This window comes from Microchirus variegatus (genome assembly GCF_963457635.1).
Source record: "Microchirus variegatus genome assembly, chromosome: 15".
NCBI classification, from domain to species: Eukaryota; Metazoa; Chordata; class Actinopteri; order Pleuronectiformes; family Soleidae; genus Microchirus; species Microchirus variegatus.
Window position 1 is genome coordinate 19,865,547 of NC_139816.1, and position 19,947 is coordinate 19,885,493.

Here is a 19,947-nt window from a genome sequence, read left to right on the forward strand (position 1 = left end):
AAGCTCCAAAGGCAGGCATTCCAGCTATGCTTTCTTTAAGAGAAACTGCCAATCCTCCCACAGCGTAACCTCTACTTGGCTTCCAAACAAGTCAGTATTAGACTGAAGAGAATGTAGTCGCTCATCAAGCTGTGTAACGTAGGCAAAGAAACATCAGCCGGCTGAGGAGGTGGGAGATCTGTCCTCCAAGCACCAAGATGGGCCCCTTTTCTACACCTGTCAAGGGGCAGAACTAGGATTGGAGGGAGATGAGGTTGGGGAGCAAACACTGCAGTGAGAACAAGAGGACACTGTTCAGGTTCACTTGCACCCTAATCCTGAGAAAATGGGCTTTGCTTGAAAGCTTGCAAAAAAGCTTCAAGTATTGAACCTATAGCGATTGAATTGACCCAAAGACAACGAGTAGTATCTAATTCCAAGCATGTATGAATTTTAAGTTACCTTTAGGGCTTGAGGATGATTTCTTGTTTTAAGATTATACAAATGCAAAAAAATCTCAAGAGTTCTGGTCCATAGATGCAACGCATTGTGCATCAATGGGCCCCAGATATGAAATGTGTAGATTTGAAGGCCCTTGACTTGTGTGTTAACAGCTGGTGAGATGAAAAATCATATTGTTCAAGAAGGCATCTCCAGTTTTAAGAAGCACACCAGAGATTAAGGAATTTTTGCCACAATATTTGGCAGCTTCAGTCCCACCTCAGTAGCTCCATTTTTCTTTTATGCCCGTTCTACACCCCAATGGGACCTCATTTGTGTCTCAGGACCCCAGCTGATCCAGGCCATGCTTCACACTCAGTCTGTTTACATCCACATCAAACAGGAGCGCTCTTTCTTTCATTGAGAACAGCAACTGAGTTCCTAAACAAAAACAATGGCACCCATCAGCTTATTTGGCCATTAAAGGTTATGAGCTGTGCCCAGCATGGGGCTAACCCAGTCACATGCAAGCATGACCTAAGGTTGGCTCTGGCAAAAAAAACCAAAAGAAACAAGGCCAGTTGTGCTGAATACTGCCCTTGCTATAGAGGGATTTACGACAACAAATGATGAAGATAATGAAGATAAACTGTTCAAACTGATAAACCTGTTTCCACAAAAAAGTTGCTCCTAAGAGAACAATGATGCTTGGATATCTACTCTGTGACCATGAGTAACCTCAGTGAATTATTTGTGATAAGAGAACTGGCTATGTGTTTTTCACGGCAAGACACTTGAACAATTGTTGACAACAGAATAAGCACCTGTCACCTGCAGCATCTAAGCATTTTAGATTTGCTCTTATAAAAAAGAGCAAAAGCTTGAATTAGGATAATTGTTTTACTTAATGACCCATAGCCTAAGGCTATTTATTCTTTCAAAGGCCAGTTGTGACGTAACAACAAAAGCAAGGGCAATTGTCACTTCTAGCAAACATGTAGTATTTTATTTTACTAGTTTGTGTAGTACATTTTTATTTTATTAGTTTGAGTGTGCTTTATATACTGTATCAAATCTGAAATTGCTGTATTAGTTGATGAATGGTGCCTTGGCTATCATTTTAATCCAATGCATGAATTGATGCCACAGCTTCAGGGGCCAGTTAAGTTCAATCTATGTGGCAATGCTCATCTGAGACGGGCAAAGAGCTCACATAAACAGGATAGGTTTCTGGTTAAACCTGGCAGGTTTTTTTTTTGTTTTGTTTTTTTCAGAGAAATGCATTAAAAACACAAAGGGCCACGGTATCATTCCTTGTAATTCAATACCGTATCCATTTTGCTTTCCACTGATCCACAAACATCTCACAACTGGGTGAGTACAGTTTCAAACACAGTCCCTTATCCGAGCCCAGCCCACAATCCTTAGTTCGTCATGTCCAGTGTGGGAATCCTGGAGCTCCATCTTAGTGTTTAGCAGACATCAACAGGACAAAGCTACCCAGCAAAAACTGTGCCCATAACCATAAATCTCTGCAACGGGAAAAAGAGACACGGAGAGAGGGAGCTTCAACTTGAAAACAACTTACAAATCTTCAAGTGGAGTTAGGCTATTAAACGTGGCAGGTCGGCATCATTTTGCCACCTGTATACAGCGTGCCATCATCACATAGTAGTTTGCCAAAAGACTGCTTTTTAGCCGATGGTGTCTGGGACAATAAATAGTTCATGTTTTGTTTCCTCGGGCAGAGGATATAAATGGACGTGCCATATATCAAAATACTCTGCAATTTAATCCTGGTGGGTAACAATCCAAAGATTAAACCCTATACCACAGCGACTAATGCTAAAACAATCTCTGCGCTGTTAAACAAGGACGACCCAAAACAATTAAGGTAATGTAATAAACCCTGTGAGACAGCTGAGATGGTATGCGGACAGTAATAAACCCAGATCTTTGGAAAATTTAATCTAGGGACTATTGACGTAACTGGAGCTTCAAGAGATGATTTTAAAGCCCGAAAAGATAGTTGGCCTGAGCTTGGGATAATCTACAGTGGCTCTTAATATGGGCAAAGCAAAGGAACCATAAAAGGAACTTTTTGGAGTCTTGCAGTACTTTACAGTGGATCCCAGACCCAGAGGGACAGGCTATCTAAACAGAGCACATTTACAGCTATTAAGAAAGACTGGAATGGTTAGTGAAAAGTCCAAGTAAGGCTAATTTTAGGCTGCTATTTCATAAGGGGTGATTTAGAACACAAATCACCAAAATAGCATTTAGGCTTTCTCTGAGGACACGGAACAAAATCACTTTCCCACAAAGCTTTTGGAGTCAGAGGCAGACTTCCAAAAAGAATAGCAGGTACTTATTTCAGACAAAAAAATAAATAAAAAATTAAGTTTAACATCAGTAAAATGACTGTACTAACGGTTTTGGTTTGCCACAAAACTGTTACTCACTGTGAGTAACCACAGCGGCTGCATCACTGTGTATCATCGTACATTACAAAACACATGTGGGGCATTTTTAGCACTTGTTACTGATTAACTCAGGACACTTGTGACTCAAAGCAAAAACACTCAGCTGACTTAAAAGAGGTGGATTCTTATGAGTCATACATTAACACCAACAGATCAACTCTGTGACTAATGGTGATGGAGCTGTGGTAAGCTGTTTTTTTTTTTTTTTTTTATGAACAGCAGTCCTTCATATAAAGACTGGTCATAAACATAAACAGAACAGTAGTCATTCATGTGCTTTATGTCATCAAAAGGTCTGGTGAGGGCACTACAGTGGCCTTTGCATGCCAAAAACAATATACTTTGTTTAGGCCGATGAAGAAAGCCTCCATGAAGCCAAAAGTATAAATTAAAAGCTACAAAAAACAAACAATTGTTATTTTTAAGTGATTATACATTTCCAGAAACATATGTATGGGTAGCATATTAAATTTCAGCCAATAATGTCTGCATTAATGTAACACCTTCGACTTTTCAGTTCTAATAAATTGATGATTGACACATAGCTGGGAATCAAATCCATAATCACAAGGAAAGGTGTAAATTTACCGTGGTGACAATAGGTCAGCATCGATACACAAGAGAAAAAGTGTGCAAATTACCAAGTAGCTGATGCATGAAGCTTCAGGTATTAAATTAATTAATTAAAAACCATCTTCCATAATAAGGTCGGTCTTTCTCTGACTGTAGATGTATTAGAAAATACTATGCAGTGAGTGTATAACGCTTGACTGTAACTCGCTCCTGTGTTCAGCTCCACTGACTCAGTTGCTTGCTGGTGCAATTTTCTCTCTAAAGGCAGCTGACACACAAAATTGGCTATCATTCTGCTTGGCAAAGCCGGAGCATGAAAACACTGATGACACACCTGTTCCAGCCACACACGCAGCCTAATACACCCTCACTCCTGAAACAGACGAGAAGAAGCAACAACAACAATCTACCGCAGTGCTCGCTGAGTGAAGGCAGCCTCCAACACCAGGGCCAAATGTTTGTTCCGCTAATCTTATGATGGAGAGCCACAGAGGCCCCACTTACCATCAAACACAAAAGCCACAAGGACCACCTCCACAGCTCCAAACGTCCTCAGTGACCCCGGTTAGGATCAAGCTCCGAGATAATAATCCCCACCAATTACATACATGCCCTTCATGAGTGGACGCTGGACAAGGTCGCAACCTCAAAATAGAATGTACACATCTGTCCCACTGTGGAGATGCTGAGACAGGTCCTTAATGTTGACCTGACGACAATGAAGGTGCATACACAGTTTCTTCTCAGGCTTGAGCTGAAAAACAAGTCAGTCATGCGTCATGGACTGGGACTGAAGAGCCACCTCGTAATAATCGCCATTTAAGGCATCGCTAGAAAATGCTTTACTGCTTGTTCTTTATAAATAGAACATTTTAGAAGGAATGGAGCTCAAGACCACCCTCCCTTCCCTCCTCTCCCGAGACAAATCCTGCAGACCACAACTATTCATTACTTGGGAAAGTATAATTTCTGAAAAAGCTGCCAGTTAGCAGCAGCGTGCTAGTCCTGAGATGCCTCCTGGGACAATAGGTGTCAGACTCACACCGTTGACAGTGAATACAGGCCATGTTGAGAGGGGCACAGCTGAATATTGCACCTGATTATTGGCCCTGCATGGTAAAAAAGTGAATAGCCAGGGTAATGAGAGGTCAGATCTATTGTGAGAGGGCAACGCAAAGACAATACAGCCATAAATTATTGGGGGACTCAAATCCCATCCAGTCACACTACAAGTCAAAGCCTCACAACAGTCTGCAGACGCACTCTGCTGAAAAGGAACTAAACCTGTGAAAATCAACTATAAGATATTTTCGGGAGTTTAAAAACCACTTTCAAACACAAAGGCCTATTTTCCTGGAACGGATCTGTTGTCTGAAATCAGCACTTTCTTTTCCAAAATAAAGCATCTAAAGGGAATCCTCTGCTCTTCTATTACATGTTTGTATCTCAGTGACTGCAGCTGCATAATTGAGGACCTGTGAACTACTGTATGAGCAGCTACTTACAGCAGAGGGAACCGACAGTCATCCTGGTAAAGTCTATGTGAGTTACTTGGGGTTAGATGATTTATACAATATAAATGTATATTATAGACAGGCAAAGGTTACATTTAAGGTCGAGGTTAATAGTTCATACAATAATTAACGCATTTAATTGGTGAGACTGCAACAAAAAGAGGGATCCTCCTATATAAATAATATATAGATTACACAGGCATGCCAGATAATTAAAGATTTTTGCTCCGGAATAAAATCTAGTTAATGGACAAAAAAAACAGCACTTGTTAAATGTAAAGTTAAAAATAAAATTGTTATAGAATTATTGCCCAGCCCTGATTTTACTTGTACACACAGTATGTGCGACACTGTTTTGAAGAGCACAAATTATAAACTGGTTTTGATGACGAACAACAAGAGCAGAATGTCTCGTATGACAGCTATGCAACCTCATTACATTAAAAAAAAAAAAAACCTGGAAGTGCATGTGTGCTGTCAATCTAAGAGGTCATGAAAGAGACATTAAAGTTTTTTTTTAACTTTGATTGATCTCGTACACAGTAAAAAAAAAAATACATATGTTGAAGAATTACAAAGTATATTTCTAATTTAAATCAGGTTTTCTTCCTAAAAAGTTGCAGACGTTGATCTCCTGCACATGATGATACTCTGCTTTGATCTGTGGCGTGTTGACAGGTCATGGCGAGCCTCGCTCTCCACACTGCCAGCTTGTCCAGCCGGGTTAAGCACCTTTAACTGACCTCTTCAGACAAAGAAGCTGGGGATTCCTGCCCCTAAGGTTTGGGTGTTATGTCACAATTCTAATGCGGGGGAAGCGGGAGGGGGGGGAGAATGGTGCCACCATTCCCATCACAAGACAAGACCCACCACAACATGCATGTTCACCCCAGTTTATTTAAACCAGCTTTACCAGCTATGGAGTTTAAGTAGCCTGGGTCTGATCCAAAAGCAAATGCCAGACCAATCAAGAGCAACACAAACATACAGATGAGCAGTAAGTCTTGCGGCAACCTCGAACACTTCAAATAACCTGGAAACTATCCATTCAGTTACTACCTTTGTGTTTTTTCTCAAATACTGGAGAAAACCCAGAAGCCACTGAGAGCACATTGTTTTCTACTTTACAGAAAGAGTCCAAAAACCAACCTAGAGATTGGGTGATAAGGCTGGTTGACTGACCGTGTAGCCAAGGCCACAGTGGCTGACAAACAGACAGATACTGTAGATCTGGGACTGTGTACACTGTGGTGAAAGCAACTGTGTGTGCACAAGATTTGACTGGCAGCAACATTAAGAGGAAAAAAAGCTTACAGTTTTCCACCTTATGTTTCACTGTTTCCCTCTCAAAAGGTCACATTATGTGCATCTTGTTTATGAGACATCAAGAAAGAATGTGAATGACTGAAGGTGGCGTCCAAAACCACCATTGCGTCATCACAGGAACAGAACACTATGGCACTGCTGATACTTGGAAGTACTCACACATGTAACTTAATGAAACACCCACATCACATCCACAGGAGTCAGCTGTTGTGGCAACAAATCATTAACAGGACACATTCACAGGAGAAAAAGCAAACAACGGACAAGAATTATCAGTTCAAGTGTGAGACATCAGCGCCTCAAACACGCACTGTTCTGTTTTAAGATCATCAGCAGCAGAAAATTAAGTTTTTACTCCACCAAAACATACCTTTGGAGTTGAAAACTTCTTTGAGTTGCAGAAGCACATCAGCAAACTTGCGCACATCGCTGACAAGCTGCATGATGTAGTGTGGGTCTGAGGTGGGGTTTTCCTGGATGTCTGTGTTCGCCAAGCTGCTCTTAGAGATCCTCGCAGGGCTCGATGAGCCCAAGCTGGTGCCAGAGAAGCGGGGGATACCTAGAGAGAGTTTGGTTCCTCCACCACCACCACCGCTGCTGCTGCTGCTGCTGCCTGATCCTCCGCCACTACTCTGGCGCATGATGGCAGCCAGCATATTTAAATTGTCTTGTGGCCCTTAGGCCTGGGGACTGTTCAGCTCCGTTCTCAGGCCTGGCACTGCACCACGGCAAGGATGAAGGGCACTGCCACAGAAAGAGAAGACCCTTCATTTACATTATAGATCACTGATTCACATGTATGACAGGTTTATAAGGACATGCACACAACAACAACAGTAATATATGTTAGTTATACAAGTTGTTTTACATTAAAAGCACAAGCATGAATAAGATAAGTCATTAAATTATATATAGGTAAAATTAGACTAGTCTACATCATGCTTCATGTTTAGGTTCCTGACAGTGTTGTTGTTCCTCACAGATCCAGTGTCAAAATTAAATAGCATAGCATTTCAAATATTTATCTTTAAACAGAACATTTAAAGTGATAAAAAAAAATAACATGGTGCACTGTGTTTTGTGAGATAATTTAATCAAGATTAATCTCAAACCACTACACAGCTAACTGTATTGACTTTCCTGTCGCAACACATGATTGTGTCATTATAAATCATTCAATATTCAGAAATTACACTTAATTATAGATTATACACATCAAAACATCTTGTATCTCGATGTGTAACCTCAAAGAATTAAGAAAAAAGGAAAAAACAACAGCTCATTGATTTCTGTGTTTAACCACATCTCCCCCACTACAGGTCACTGCAGAGCAACACAACACATACTAAAAGTATATATATGATGATTTCATCTTATTGCTGAATGTAATGAGATTAGTTTAATCCACTTTAATCCTTCGACGATAAAGAGTCGACTAATTCATTCGGCATCTTTCAAATCGAGCAAGCAGCACTCCTGAATCTGCAATCTCTGCTTGCTAGTCGCGACGGACGTTAGCCGACCGAAAAGTTCGAAATAAATGTCTAACACTTCGTGAACAAATACAAAACAAATGTCGATTTGATGTGATCTAATTGAACTAAAGATCGCAGAGGATTTTCCAATAAAAGAACAAAGCAGACGCGCGGTACGAAGTTTAAAGTGAGCGAACTTCTTGGGAAGATTGGTCTCTGTAAATGTTTGAGTAAAGTTACGCTATATTATTCTAAAAAAAAATTAAGAAGCGGATAATGTTTTCCCAAAAGAAGTGAAGATTTATCAGACAGATAAACACGCACCTGCCGCTGGCTCCCGAAGCATCGCAGCCGAAGAAGAAAAACTCCAAACGCAGGAAAAGTGCGAGAATAATGAATCCTCTGAAACAGGGGTTGTCGGTCCTCTCCTCCACAGCTGATGTGCGCACCGCTCACTCACTCACTCACACACACAGAGGTCCCCTCTCCATGTGCTGCTTGTTTGTGTGTGTGTTCCATAGACTGTGGTCTGTCTCTGTCTGTCTGTCTGTGCGTGTGTGTGTGTGTGCTCGTGTGTGTCGCGTTCCCACGTTACAACAGGTGTCTGGAGTTTTACAATTCAAAGCTTCCCATAATGACGAACAAACATCCTGTAATGTTCTTTCAAAATAAAAGTGCAGGTTAGAAAATGATTTGTTATCGACATTACAGAGAGAGTTCACGTGTATCTGTGTGCAATTCCTGCATTTTTTTTATGTGTGATCGTTTTTATTTATTATTGAAACACATTAAACAGCTTTCTTTGAAGACGTATTAATTATTACCTTGCGTCAAAACAGAAACATAATAATTATGATTAATTTAATGGTAGAGTGTTCTGAAAGCGTTCAATTACTGTTATTCTTGTAAAACAAACGGATAATAATCCTTTGAAGCGTGTGTGTAATTATTTAGTTGTTTATTTATTTCTCCTCGAGGTTCACTGCCGTGCCTCGACAGTGGGAACGATGATATGCTGCCACCCAGTGGCACATTTTCTGTAACTACAACCTTGTTTTATTTAGAATGTTTGACCGGAAGTACTTGTATGCTTTTGTGTCGTGAAGGTGCCAGTGGGATACATACACTTCTAGGCTAAGACCACTAGATGGCGACAATGCTCACAATACCGGAGACCACAGACCTTGATAAATTATATGAATGATAAAATAAAGTCAAATTAAATAATATTTTTTAAAGTAGTAAAACAGTACAAAAAAAAGTAACATGTTATTGAATGTCTGTGTGGTCCGGGTACTAAAGTATAATCCGTTTTTTTCCACAATGCCAACAAACAAGAGCACAGAATGAAAAAAATGGATTATACTTTAGTACCCGGACCTAAATCAAGGCACTAACACAAGTTGATATTACTTTATTTTCTTACTGTTTTTTAATTGAAAATAGTTATTCACTTTAGTTTTAAATTTTTGTATAGATTTCACTGGAAAGCCAAAGGTGTAAGCCATCAAATACCTTTTGAATTGTGTTCCTATATCTGCTACAGAGGCTGAGAAATCAGTCATTTAGTAGGCATTGAACCTTGGGTTTTAGAGGCATTTTTCCAGGCGCTTCAGTCCTTAATGGGTTACTGTGATAACGATTGTTCTTTGAACCGCTCTCAGACAGATAAAAAAAAAATATATATTGTTTTGTTTCTTGAAACTTCTGAATCACTTTTGTCTTTTAGGGTACAGTGTCTACAAATGTGCAAAGCAGTCATCACTGTGACTTTTGCACAAAAGTCATTGTGAGAAAGGAATATTTTGTCCGGTACTTCAAAACCTGCTGCAAGACAGCGTCCAGGCGCCCCCAGCGTCCAGGGCACCTCCAGCGTGTGCGTACTTGTGATAAACGTCATCAGCCTCAGTCCAAGTTCTGTTCCAATTCTCAAGAACGCGAGCACGGTTCTCATAGCCAGAAGTGTTCTCGCTCCGTCCATTTTACCAAGTATGCATTGGGTGGTGACTGGGAATGTTCGTTGTCTTCCGTTATGAGATTTATACATGGATGTATTATAAGAACTGGATAGACAGAACTGGATCAGTCTTTCTTTTTTTTTTTTTTATAATAAAAAGTTTTTCCTCAATGTGGCCCCAATACCCACATTGAGATTTTTTTTTTTTTTTTTTTTTAAATGTAATAAAAAATAATTCACATTTAATTTAACCTTATGGTTCGTTAGTGTTTCTTTAAATGTAGCATTACACAGCACAAACCATAAAAAGGCACAAAACCTGTGTAACATTTCAGAGACCTTATTACTGTACATTATTTAATTTAAGTTATGCCAAAAATTTATTCAGTAACAGATGTACATAGCAAAGTACAGTACTTAAAAAAATACTGCAGTAATAACACAAAAAACCTACAGTAACGTGAGTAAATGTAATTCATTACTTTCCACCTCTGCTCATAAAGACTCCTTAACTCGGTAGTACGAGTTAGAGTCCATTTTATTACTATTAGATTGTGCTGAAATATATTATTTATAAACTACATTTAAGTTCACCACCTTCAATTCTGAGTTTTGCATCCTAAATCACTTATAATTAAAACAAGGTCTGATTTTGCAGCTTCTTAAGTGTACATGTTCTGGTTTCTCTGCTCCGTGACAAATTTAAAAATACATTTTGCTTTGTGAACAAAAGACATTTGAGGATGAGCTTATCTAAGTTTAGGAAACGCCGAGCAACATTTTCTGGACCAAACAAACAGAATGAAAAGAATGAATAGATTAGGGAAATAGTCCCTAAATTCCAGCAGCTATTTTTGAAGCATGATAAGCCCGTAAAAAGGCATAATATTTGTTTTAACATAACTTTGTTGTGTGTAAGTTATTTCCTAATCAGGTCTGTAACATTTACCAAATTTAATCACCATCATCATTTTGATAATCTTTAGTAATCTGTTTTTTCAGCTTCTTGTGACATTTTTTTTTAATTTCTTATAAAAAAAACAAAATCAAACCAAATCATTTTCGTAATTTTTTAAAATTTGTTTTCAGTTTGCAGATGCTCACTCCTGCTACAAGAGATTACTTGCACAAAAGTCTCAACACTAACGCATTCTTTATGATTTTTAAACATGACTCCTGGAATTCAGCCATAAGAATAAAAGGGTTTTATTTCAATTTGTCATGTCAAAAGAATAAAGTTGTAACATTTGGCATAACATTCAGTTAAATAATCGGAGTTGTCTCTCTGCCAGGTTTGTGTCCTCCTAAAGAAACTAGACGCGCTCTAATCCTGCAACCTACAATCCCATTTTAGAAATAAACTATGCAGGATAGGCCTGCATCCCTAAGACGAGCAACGGATGGTTTTGCAGGGGAACAGAAGTCCCCTGCTGGGAGGCCTCCCAACATAACGCGCAAAAAGACTATGAACACAGAAAGGTTCAACCCCAGTCTTTAGAGGGAAATAAACTCGACAGTGAGACAAGTCAGCATCAATATTGAATTACAATTTAGTTGGCGACTTCAAAGGCTGATGGCAGTGCATAAAGTTTAAGACTTCAATTGCACAGGGTTTCTGGCTTTAGATGGTAAAGTCCATTAAAAAAAAAAAACATCTCAGTGTCCATGTCCTGTTGGGCAGAGTGATGTAGCAGCCATTGAGTCATGTGTTCAGTTTGGTCCAATATCTAAAAATAAATAAAAGGGAGTCAGCACACTTTAGTATTACGTAAATATGGATTAAACAAATTAAGAACCATCTGAAAAAACATACCTGAAGACATCCTGTGGAAAAGAGGCGTCATCGTAGAAGGGTCGCTCATCTGGGGCGAAGTCCTCATTGCAGCAATCCAGGATGGGACTTCTCCAGGTTGTGGTGTCCACCATGGAGTCCCACGATCCAGAAATCTGCTGCAGCCTTCATCGTCTCTACAAAACGAAGCAGAATTTGATAAGTCACGGGGGGGGGGAATGGATTAAACAACTTGAGTACTATCTGAAAGAACGTACCTGAAGACATCCCATGGAAAAGAGGCCTCATCGTAGAAGGGTTGGCTCATCTGGGGTGAAGTCCTCATCACAGAAGGATCAGATCATCTGGGGCGAGGTCCTCATCATAGCAGGGTCTTCTCCAGGTCTTGGTGTCCACCATGGGGTCCTCTGATCCAGAAATCTGATGTAGCCCTCATCGTCTCTACAAAACAAGGCAGAATTTGATAAGTTACAAGAAAAGAAAAGAAAAAACGAGGGACAATTTTCATGTAGCTCACCTGGTCAAGTGCAACAGGTCCTCACAACCAGTCGGGGTCCACCTATGGATGCCCTCCCTAAACTATACCTGCCTTTCCTGTTCTACACTGACAGTGGAGATGGAAGTTTCTCCTGCAACCAACCAAGACATGAGCATCGTTTAATCGTTTAATTAAGCATCGTCCTAATGACTCTACAAGCTAGAAAGTCTACCCTATGTTCCATCAAAACCCCCACGTTGGGCAAGCCATAAAGTCCTATCACCAGCTGTGCAAATAAGAGGTAGAAGCTGCAGCTGCTCACTCCTGCTACAAGAGGGTACACTTCACTAATTCTGTCTGATTCTCTTATCAGGACTCCTGGAATTCAGCCCACATAATAAAATGTTACAATTTGTAACAGCAAAAGATATTTGGCGTAGCCTTCTATTTAATAATCCGAGTTGTCTCACTGCCAGGCTTGTGTCCTTCTAAAGAAATAAACGCGCTCTAAACCTGCAACCCTACAATCCCATTTAGGAAATAAACTATGCAGAATAGGCCTGCATCCCTAAGACGAGTAACGGATGGTTTTGCAGGGGAACATAAATCCCCTGCTGGGAGGCCTCCCAACATAACGCGCAAAAAGACTATGAACACAGAAAGGTTCAACCCCAGACTTTAGAAGGAAATAAACTAGACAGTGAGACAAGTCAGCATCAATATTGAATTATTGTTTAGTTGCACTTTGAGATTCTTTTAAAAGAAATGTAATGTGCTTTATAAGTAAAATTAATTATTAGTATTATCAGTTAGTGACTACAAAGGCAACAAAAGTGTGCCAACAAGAGCCAGGCTTAAATTATTTCATAGCATTATCCATGGGCTGAAATCTAATGTGACTACACTTGCATATAAATCAAAGTTTAGCTTCATAATCAACTCTTAAATCAACATTAAAACCAGGCATTTAAGTGGAGACCCTGACTAAACCCAACACAGGACAAACAGACACAAGACGATAAGACAAACAGACACAAGACAGACAAACGGAGGACAGAGACAGGAGACCAGAGAGACGAGGGAGACAGACAAAGTCAGTCCAGTAAAGTCAATAAAGAGTGTTGGTCTTGGTTCAAATGTCAGATTAACGTCAGGGCAAGTCAGTCATCACTCACACTCCATACAGTAACCAGGAAAACATCGTAGGAAACAAACAGATGAGAAACTGGCAAATACAGTCATGACAGTACAGATTTCATAGCCATGAAGAATCAATAGACAGCTGTGAAAAAGATCAGAGGAGGTATAGTATTGGCACAGCGGCCAAACAAAAAAACAAACTGCTCTTACCACCAAGTTTTAACTAAACTAAAACGCAATCTAATTAAGTTGGACATTCACGGATGTCGGTGCTCCTCTTCTAGATGCGCTGACAAAGGAAAGTATGTTAGGGTTAGGGTTAGTTACTTACCAACATGGATGCGCTTGGCATCCATGTAAAGTTTCTAAACGCGCACAGCCAGTCCAATAATACAAATGGGCCGTGAGGGTAGACGGCCGTCATTGCCGACTTGTATTGCGGGACAGCAGACTATGTTTGTAGATCACAAGGATTTATTTGTGCGTACTAGGGCTAACAGTTGATTAATGGCCACAATGGAAAATAAAAATGGAACAGTGGCCAAGAAGCCTAAACCTTGTGACATGGAGTACAAGGGAAAACATTAATTTATTTTACATTAAACTATCTACTTACACCTAATTTAAGATCTGGTCCTCCATCACTATCCCTCAAATTACATTATTTTTAGAAACATTTTCATTAAAATGAGCAAGACGGCCAGGACAAGACAGATCGGCACGGCGGCCAGAAGAGCAATGAGCCCGTAGGCCTGGTGTTACTTACTTTGACGGAAAGTCCGAAAGTTGGAAAGAAAGTGGTTTGGCCACAAGGTATGAAAAACAACAAAATGTACATTTCCCTACTCTGCAAACCCTAGCTCCCCAAAGAAGAAAATATGTACTCACCACTTGTCGACGGAACCTAAAAAAGGAAATGTTAGTATTTACAACCCATCTTCACAATGCATCTACTTTAACGTGAACTGCTGAACAGAATCTCAACTAGTTAGTCTTGTCTTGGTCTAAAGGTCAGGTTAACGTCAGTCAAAGTCTCACTCACTCACACTCACCATTCAACACTAAGCATCTTTCAGACAAGAGAGAACTTCATACACTGCATCAGTCACCTCATTCGTTCAAATCACTCGTTCAGCAGTTCGACAAATTTAACCAAGGAGGACCAGATTAACCAGGAACATGCAAAGCCAACCTGTGGCAAATGCTCCGTTTAAGCTATTTGACAGGTGGAAAGCAGGAGAAGAGAAAGATCGTGGCCATGTAACAATACACATAGATGTAGGCCAAGTGGCCGAGAGAGTGGGTACACGGCGGACACCCAGGATTAATTTGACACCTACAAATTGAATGTCTTCATGACGACCAATCTGGGGGGGAAAACCAAACAAAAAAATGTTTTAGTCCAGTAGCCAACCTCGAATATGTTCAATATAGAGTACGTACATAGTCAGAATTGACTGTAGAATAAAGAGGATTAAGGTTTAAGTAATGCCTTCAAAGTTCAAATGTAAAACAGTAAGTAGCTAATACAGCCACACTAGTTTTTAAATACCAAAACATTTTTATATTATACATTTGTGAATAAATGAATATGATATACTTCCTTAAGGTCCCTAAGGTTTTCACTGATGTAGTGAATTGTTTCTAAAAAAAAAAAACTAAAAAAACGACGTCACTCACCTTCTTCCATAGTGGCTTTTGCAAATGACGGGTCCGACCAGGTCTCCGTGAGCATGAAGCGGAAGGTTGCTCCTTTAAATAAAAAAGTTTATTCATATTTATTTATTCATCTAAACAAACGTGTAACCCTGAATCTGCCTTTACACATTTAATGTAATAAAAAAACAAATTAATCTTTCCGGTGAAAAAAACTCAATAGTAATGACCATGAACGCAACAGTGAATTAACATAGCACCGTGGTGCGTTCAGGGACAGCAGCACCGCTAATCAAGCGGCGAGCTGCATAAACCCTGCTGCTGTATGTGACTGTATCAGACTGAAAGGATCGACACAAGGATCAAACCGAACAGTGCCGAACTATAGATCAGTTAAAAAGACTCAACTATCCTAAATAATGTTGCGTAATCTGTCAAATACCAGTGAAATGTCTAAAATCTTAGTATTTAACAGGAGAGTCTGGTTCGCGAGTCACTCGTTTGGGTGTGTATGTGTATAAACGTGAATAATAATAAAGGGTTAAAATCGAAAATCTGGTATACATTTATGTATAAAGAAAAATCGGGGATTTTGTTTTTTAGACCATATCGCCTAGCGCTACTGCTTGGCCAACATTGAGCTAAGGCTAAATAATTATCTAACAGTACGCCAAACATTTATCTTACAATGACACCTAGCTTGAACCAAAGCTGAAATGCAGCAAATGGCTAAGATTAAGTCAGAATTGAGCCGACAGTGAACGGGAAGAAGTTAAAAGAGAATATAATTCAGCATTAAGCTAACTTAACAAGAGTTACTCACCATTCTGAACGTGTCACAAGGCTGGACCAGGTCAGAACACGCCATCTCGGAGCTCCTTCTGCGTACACTAGCTAATGCACCGGAAGGCCACCTTTTTGGCGTCTGATGTAACGCCAGGTAGTCTTCTTTGCCAACAGGTTAATGGCGGTTGGCAAACAAACAACGATTTTGTGCATTGTTGCCGCAACAAGTTCCCTCCTCCTGGAACTTTCTTTGTTTCTGTAATTCGAGTTCAAGTTATTTTCTTCTTTAGTTGTTGTTTTGTTTTTCAAGACTTTCTTCGCGTCTTTTTCGAGTTGCGGCAGGCAGCACGTGTGTACTCCCCTTCAAATTAAACTCCACGGTAACAACAATAACAAGGGGATGCTGCTGAAGGAACTTTAATAGGAGGAGGAACCAATCAGCGGCCATCAGCTGATTGGTTCACCTGCGTGAGGATGAGCATGCGCTGTTGGCAATCAACCATTTGGTGCATTACCGCCACCATGTGGTATGGAGTCTACATGAAAATGTTCGCAACGCTACTACAGCGTGCAGACATTTTCGCGATCAACACATAGACATTTTCCCATTCTAATTGCTGTAGTCGTTGCCAATGGTAGATAGCTACTTACTACAGGTAAAGTTTTGTTGATGTGTGCCATTATTGTGAAACAGTATGAAATTAAATATTTAAAAAATTCACCAAAAATCACCAAAAATATATTTCCTCATTCTGATTGCTGTAGTAGTTGCCAATGGTAGGCGGCTACTTACTACAGGTGAAGTTTTGTTGATATGTGCCATTATTGTGAAACAGTATGATATTAAATATTTAAACCAAAAATAAAAAAATAAAAATTTCTCATTTTGATTGCTGTATAATAATAATAATAAAAAAAATAATTATAGCCTACATGTCCTTCTCCCAAACAACCAGCTGTTATAGTTTCACCTTTCACAAAAATAAATGTACGACATTACAGTGTATAAATAGAATGGTATATAATCTGTATGAAAATAAATTAGCACGCTTTAATTTTGAAGTTTTTACACTTCACTTCCGCTTCCGGTCTGTCAGTCGCCGTCTCGAGAATTAAGAAACGAAAAACAAAAAAGGGGAATTTGCAAAAAACACATTTGGCCGTTATTTTGTTTTGTTTCTTTCGTATTTCCGTATTTTGGTTGAATAAGAAAAAAGGAAAAAGGGGCGCTGTTTCCGTTTTTTCATGTAAAAAAACCGGATTATACTTTAGTCTACAGTTGACAGGAAGGGAAGAAGGAGCTTTTAATTTGAAGCTCTTGGCTGTATTTTCCGGTATCCTCTTGATCCTGTTGTGTAGTTCCTGATGTGATTCTGAATGACTGTGCACAGACTCCTCTGTCACCTCTGAGTCCGTTCGGAGTGTCCATTCTCTCGGGGAGGTGAAGTTGGTGTCGTGATGTCTTCCCTCAGCGGAACAAGTGGAGGGATTCACGGTCTCCTCCTCAAACTTCACGAGTCTCTCTCAGACGAGGACAGCCGATCCGCGGCTTTGACATGTCAAGATATAGTGGGTGACTTGGGGCACGAGTGCATGTCCACCGAGAATGACCTGGGTAAGACTCAGAAGTCCAATCGCACTCTCCTCAGTTAGTTCATATAGACGGGTTTGAATCGGCACCAAACTCCGTTCACGGTCTGACAGCTTTAAGGTTGAGATGCGCCTTTGTTGTTGATGAGCGGCACATTCAGAAGAGGATATGGCGGTTCAAGCACTTTTAGAAGCTCCCCGTCAGTTCGTCTTATGATAAATATTTAAAAAATGCTCACAACTTCTTTAAAATTCTATTTATTTTGGTTGCATCTTCCGCCAAAACTCAGTGGTGGGCGGTAACTCATGGCCACGTGAGTCTGAAGAACAAATCACAGGTCGCAGTAGCATTAGACGTATGAGAGGCTTTTGTCATGGCTTCACTGCAGTTGTGTAGTGTGAGTGTACTGTATGCACACTTTTGATGTCTGGTAGATTAAAAAGAAGAAAAAAAAGTGGTTTGTGCAGTTTGCACAATGGCGCCCTTTTCAGTCAGTTTTGAAAATGTGCACCTGAAAGCGTCACATTGCTGTAAGGATGTGTAGTGGCAAGAATATGGCGACATATGATACATATACAGGAGTTATTATACGACACATTGCAATATATCGAGATATTTAAAGTTAGATGATTCCCCCCCATCCCCCCAAAAACAGTTTTCTCTGTATAGTGAGAAAAGTGGAAGGAGTTAAGAGAGTCAAATCGCCCGAAAAACTACTTTCAACAAGTGATCGGAAGCTTAAATCAAGTGACAATTGAAAATGATGTCACCCAAGAATCTGAACTCCCATTTTAGCAATTTAGCAGAAATTAGCAATTGAGACCATTAACTCCTCAGGAAAATGCTTACATACTCTATACTTTATACATACTGGCAACTCTTCAGTATATTGCCTCTTCCGGGTTGGCTTCAGGGAGAAAACTGAAAGACGACATCCATTGTTAATATATGGTTTACAGCTTAAATACAACATAAAACAATGAGATACACCTTGTCTGTTTGACAAATTACTTAAATTGTCTGGTAATCAACTATGCGTTGCAATCACATAAAGGATAATGAAAAAAAGCAAGTAATAACGTGTCCATATGATTCCTCCCTGCAGTTTTACAGACATCCTTGTTGTTCTCTAAGGACTACGGTCTGCTCAGCTTCCTTAGGAAGTCCACACAGTCGGATGAGGTGGGTGTCATGGAGCCAGTCTAATGAAAGATCGACACTGTGATTTTAAATCGTCCGATGTCTTTGACACAGACCTGTGTTTCGCAGCTCAAGGACACTCGAGTCAAGATCCTGTTACTTTTGGGAACATTCTTGGACAACATCTCGACCAGAGTCCAAGATTGGGAGAAGACATACGCCATTGACATAAGAGTGAGTAATGTACAGACTGTGTCTACATACATGCACACGCACACACACTTTCATACATACTGTATGATATTCTCTGTTTTCAATACAGGACACGTGCATGGTTGTGTATGTAAAGGACAAATCGGCTAAATGTAGGTCTTCAGTGCTGGAGCTTCTCATTAAGGTTGGTTTTCTCTTGCAATGTTGTGCGTTTCCTGTTCCTCCTCCTATGATAACTGACTAGAGCATATTTTCATATTGTTATTTTGTATATGACTTTTGGTTGGCACTTTTCTTCGTTAAAGGTTCTCCATAAAACAAAGGCCTCGAGTGTCGCTGCCGATTTCAGAATCGGTGAAATGTTTGTCAAATTCTACGGCGAGCTCTGTCAGAAGGCCAAACTACCAGACTCAGGTAAGCGTTTATTTGAAAGGGAAAACTTTCTTTCAGTTACTGAAATGGTAATTATTTTTATTTCCTCTTTTTGGAATAGTTCTTGCCACGATCTACGAGTTGCTGGGAGTTCTTGGAGAGGTTCATCCTAGTGAGATGGTCAACAACTCTGACAAACTCTACAAAGCTTATCTAGGGGAGCTGAAAGACCAGGTTTGCTGCTCAGATTATTAATCGGTCAATCATAGATCAAATGAAGACCACATTTTTGTTCTTTCCAGTGTAAGCACTTTGACCACTTTAACCAAGCAATTCAAATGCTGGAGCTGTCAAAGCCATAATGAGAGTTGAACAAGGAACTTCAATGCTTCCTTATCTCCTTTAACATAGGATGCACACTGAACCATCCTTTAAGAAAAGAAAGGGGATAATGCTGCCATCCCACAATTCTTTGCAGCAGCAATGTCCATGACCCACCTGTCAGTAACATCCTAATTGTATACTTCTTTAGTAAACCGAAGGTGTGTGTGTTGTTTTTCAGATGATGTCTTTAACAAAGGAACCAAAACTTGGTGTTGTTGCTGGATGTTTGAGAGGAATCACTGCTCTAATGGTCAACTTCACTAAAACCATGGAAGAAGGTTTGTGTGTGTGTGTGTGTGTTTTGGTGTTTATTTTTCAGTGAGGTCATGTACAACACAAGGCTTCTCAGTTTTTCTATGACGTGCGACGTGTGCTCCTGTCCTGTAGATCCAGCAACATGTAAAGAGATTTTTCAGTTTGCTCTGAAGGCGATCTGTCCCCAGGTAAATGTCAAATAGTGTGATCAAAACCATACAGCGATACATGGTGTCAGAATATCAGAATACTTTAATATAATAATACTCGGGAAGAAAATAAGGAATTGTTTTTTTTCCCTTATAGATCACAATGACTCGCTATGCTGTCACATGCGGTAAGACCTGCCTTCTCCACAGCGAATTGATGAAGCCAGAGCTCCTTGCACTAAA

The 19,947-nt window shown here is 39.9% G+C and overlaps 2 protein-coding genes across 2 annotated transcripts in view; one reads left to right on the forward strand and one right to left on the reverse strand.

Moving 5' to 3' along the window:
* arhgap29a (Rho GTPase activating protein 29a) overlaps positions 1-8,212 on the reverse strand; it is a 30,901-nt gene extending 22,689 nt beyond the window's left edge. The window contains exons 1-2 of the mRNA XM_083901704.1: positions 8,116-8,212; positions 6,687-7,060 (exon numbers count right to left, since the gene is read on the reverse strand). Coding sequence (XP_083757830.1) covers positions 6,687-6,972 — 286 coding nt within the window. The 5' untranslated portion in view covers positions 6,973-7,060; positions 8,116-8,212. The remainder of the gene's footprint in view (positions 1-6,686; positions 7,061-8,115) is intronic.
* An 8,846-nt stretch (positions 8,213-17,058) lies between these two features.
* The window catches only part of prkdc (protein kinase, DNA-activated, catalytic subunit), a gene marked incomplete at both ends in the record, with an annotated part of 35,185 nt that continues 32,296 nt past the window's right edge, over positions 17,059-19,947 (forward strand). Inside the window, 9 exons of the mRNA XM_083901956.1 lie at positions 17,059-17,215; positions 18,297-18,373; positions 18,461-18,565; positions 18,654-18,728; positions 18,850-18,958; positions 19,038-19,150; positions 19,479-19,578; positions 19,688-19,743; positions 19,862-19,892. Coding sequence (XP_083758082.1) covers positions 17,059-17,215; positions 18,297-18,373; positions 18,461-18,565; positions 18,654-18,728; positions 18,850-18,958; positions 19,038-19,150; positions 19,479-19,578; positions 19,688-19,743; positions 19,862-19,892 — 823 coding nt within the window. The remainder of the gene's footprint in view (positions 17,216-18,296; positions 18,374-18,460; positions 18,566-18,653; positions 18,729-18,849; positions 18,959-19,037; positions 19,151-19,478; positions 19,579-19,687; positions 19,744-19,861; positions 19,893-19,947) is intronic.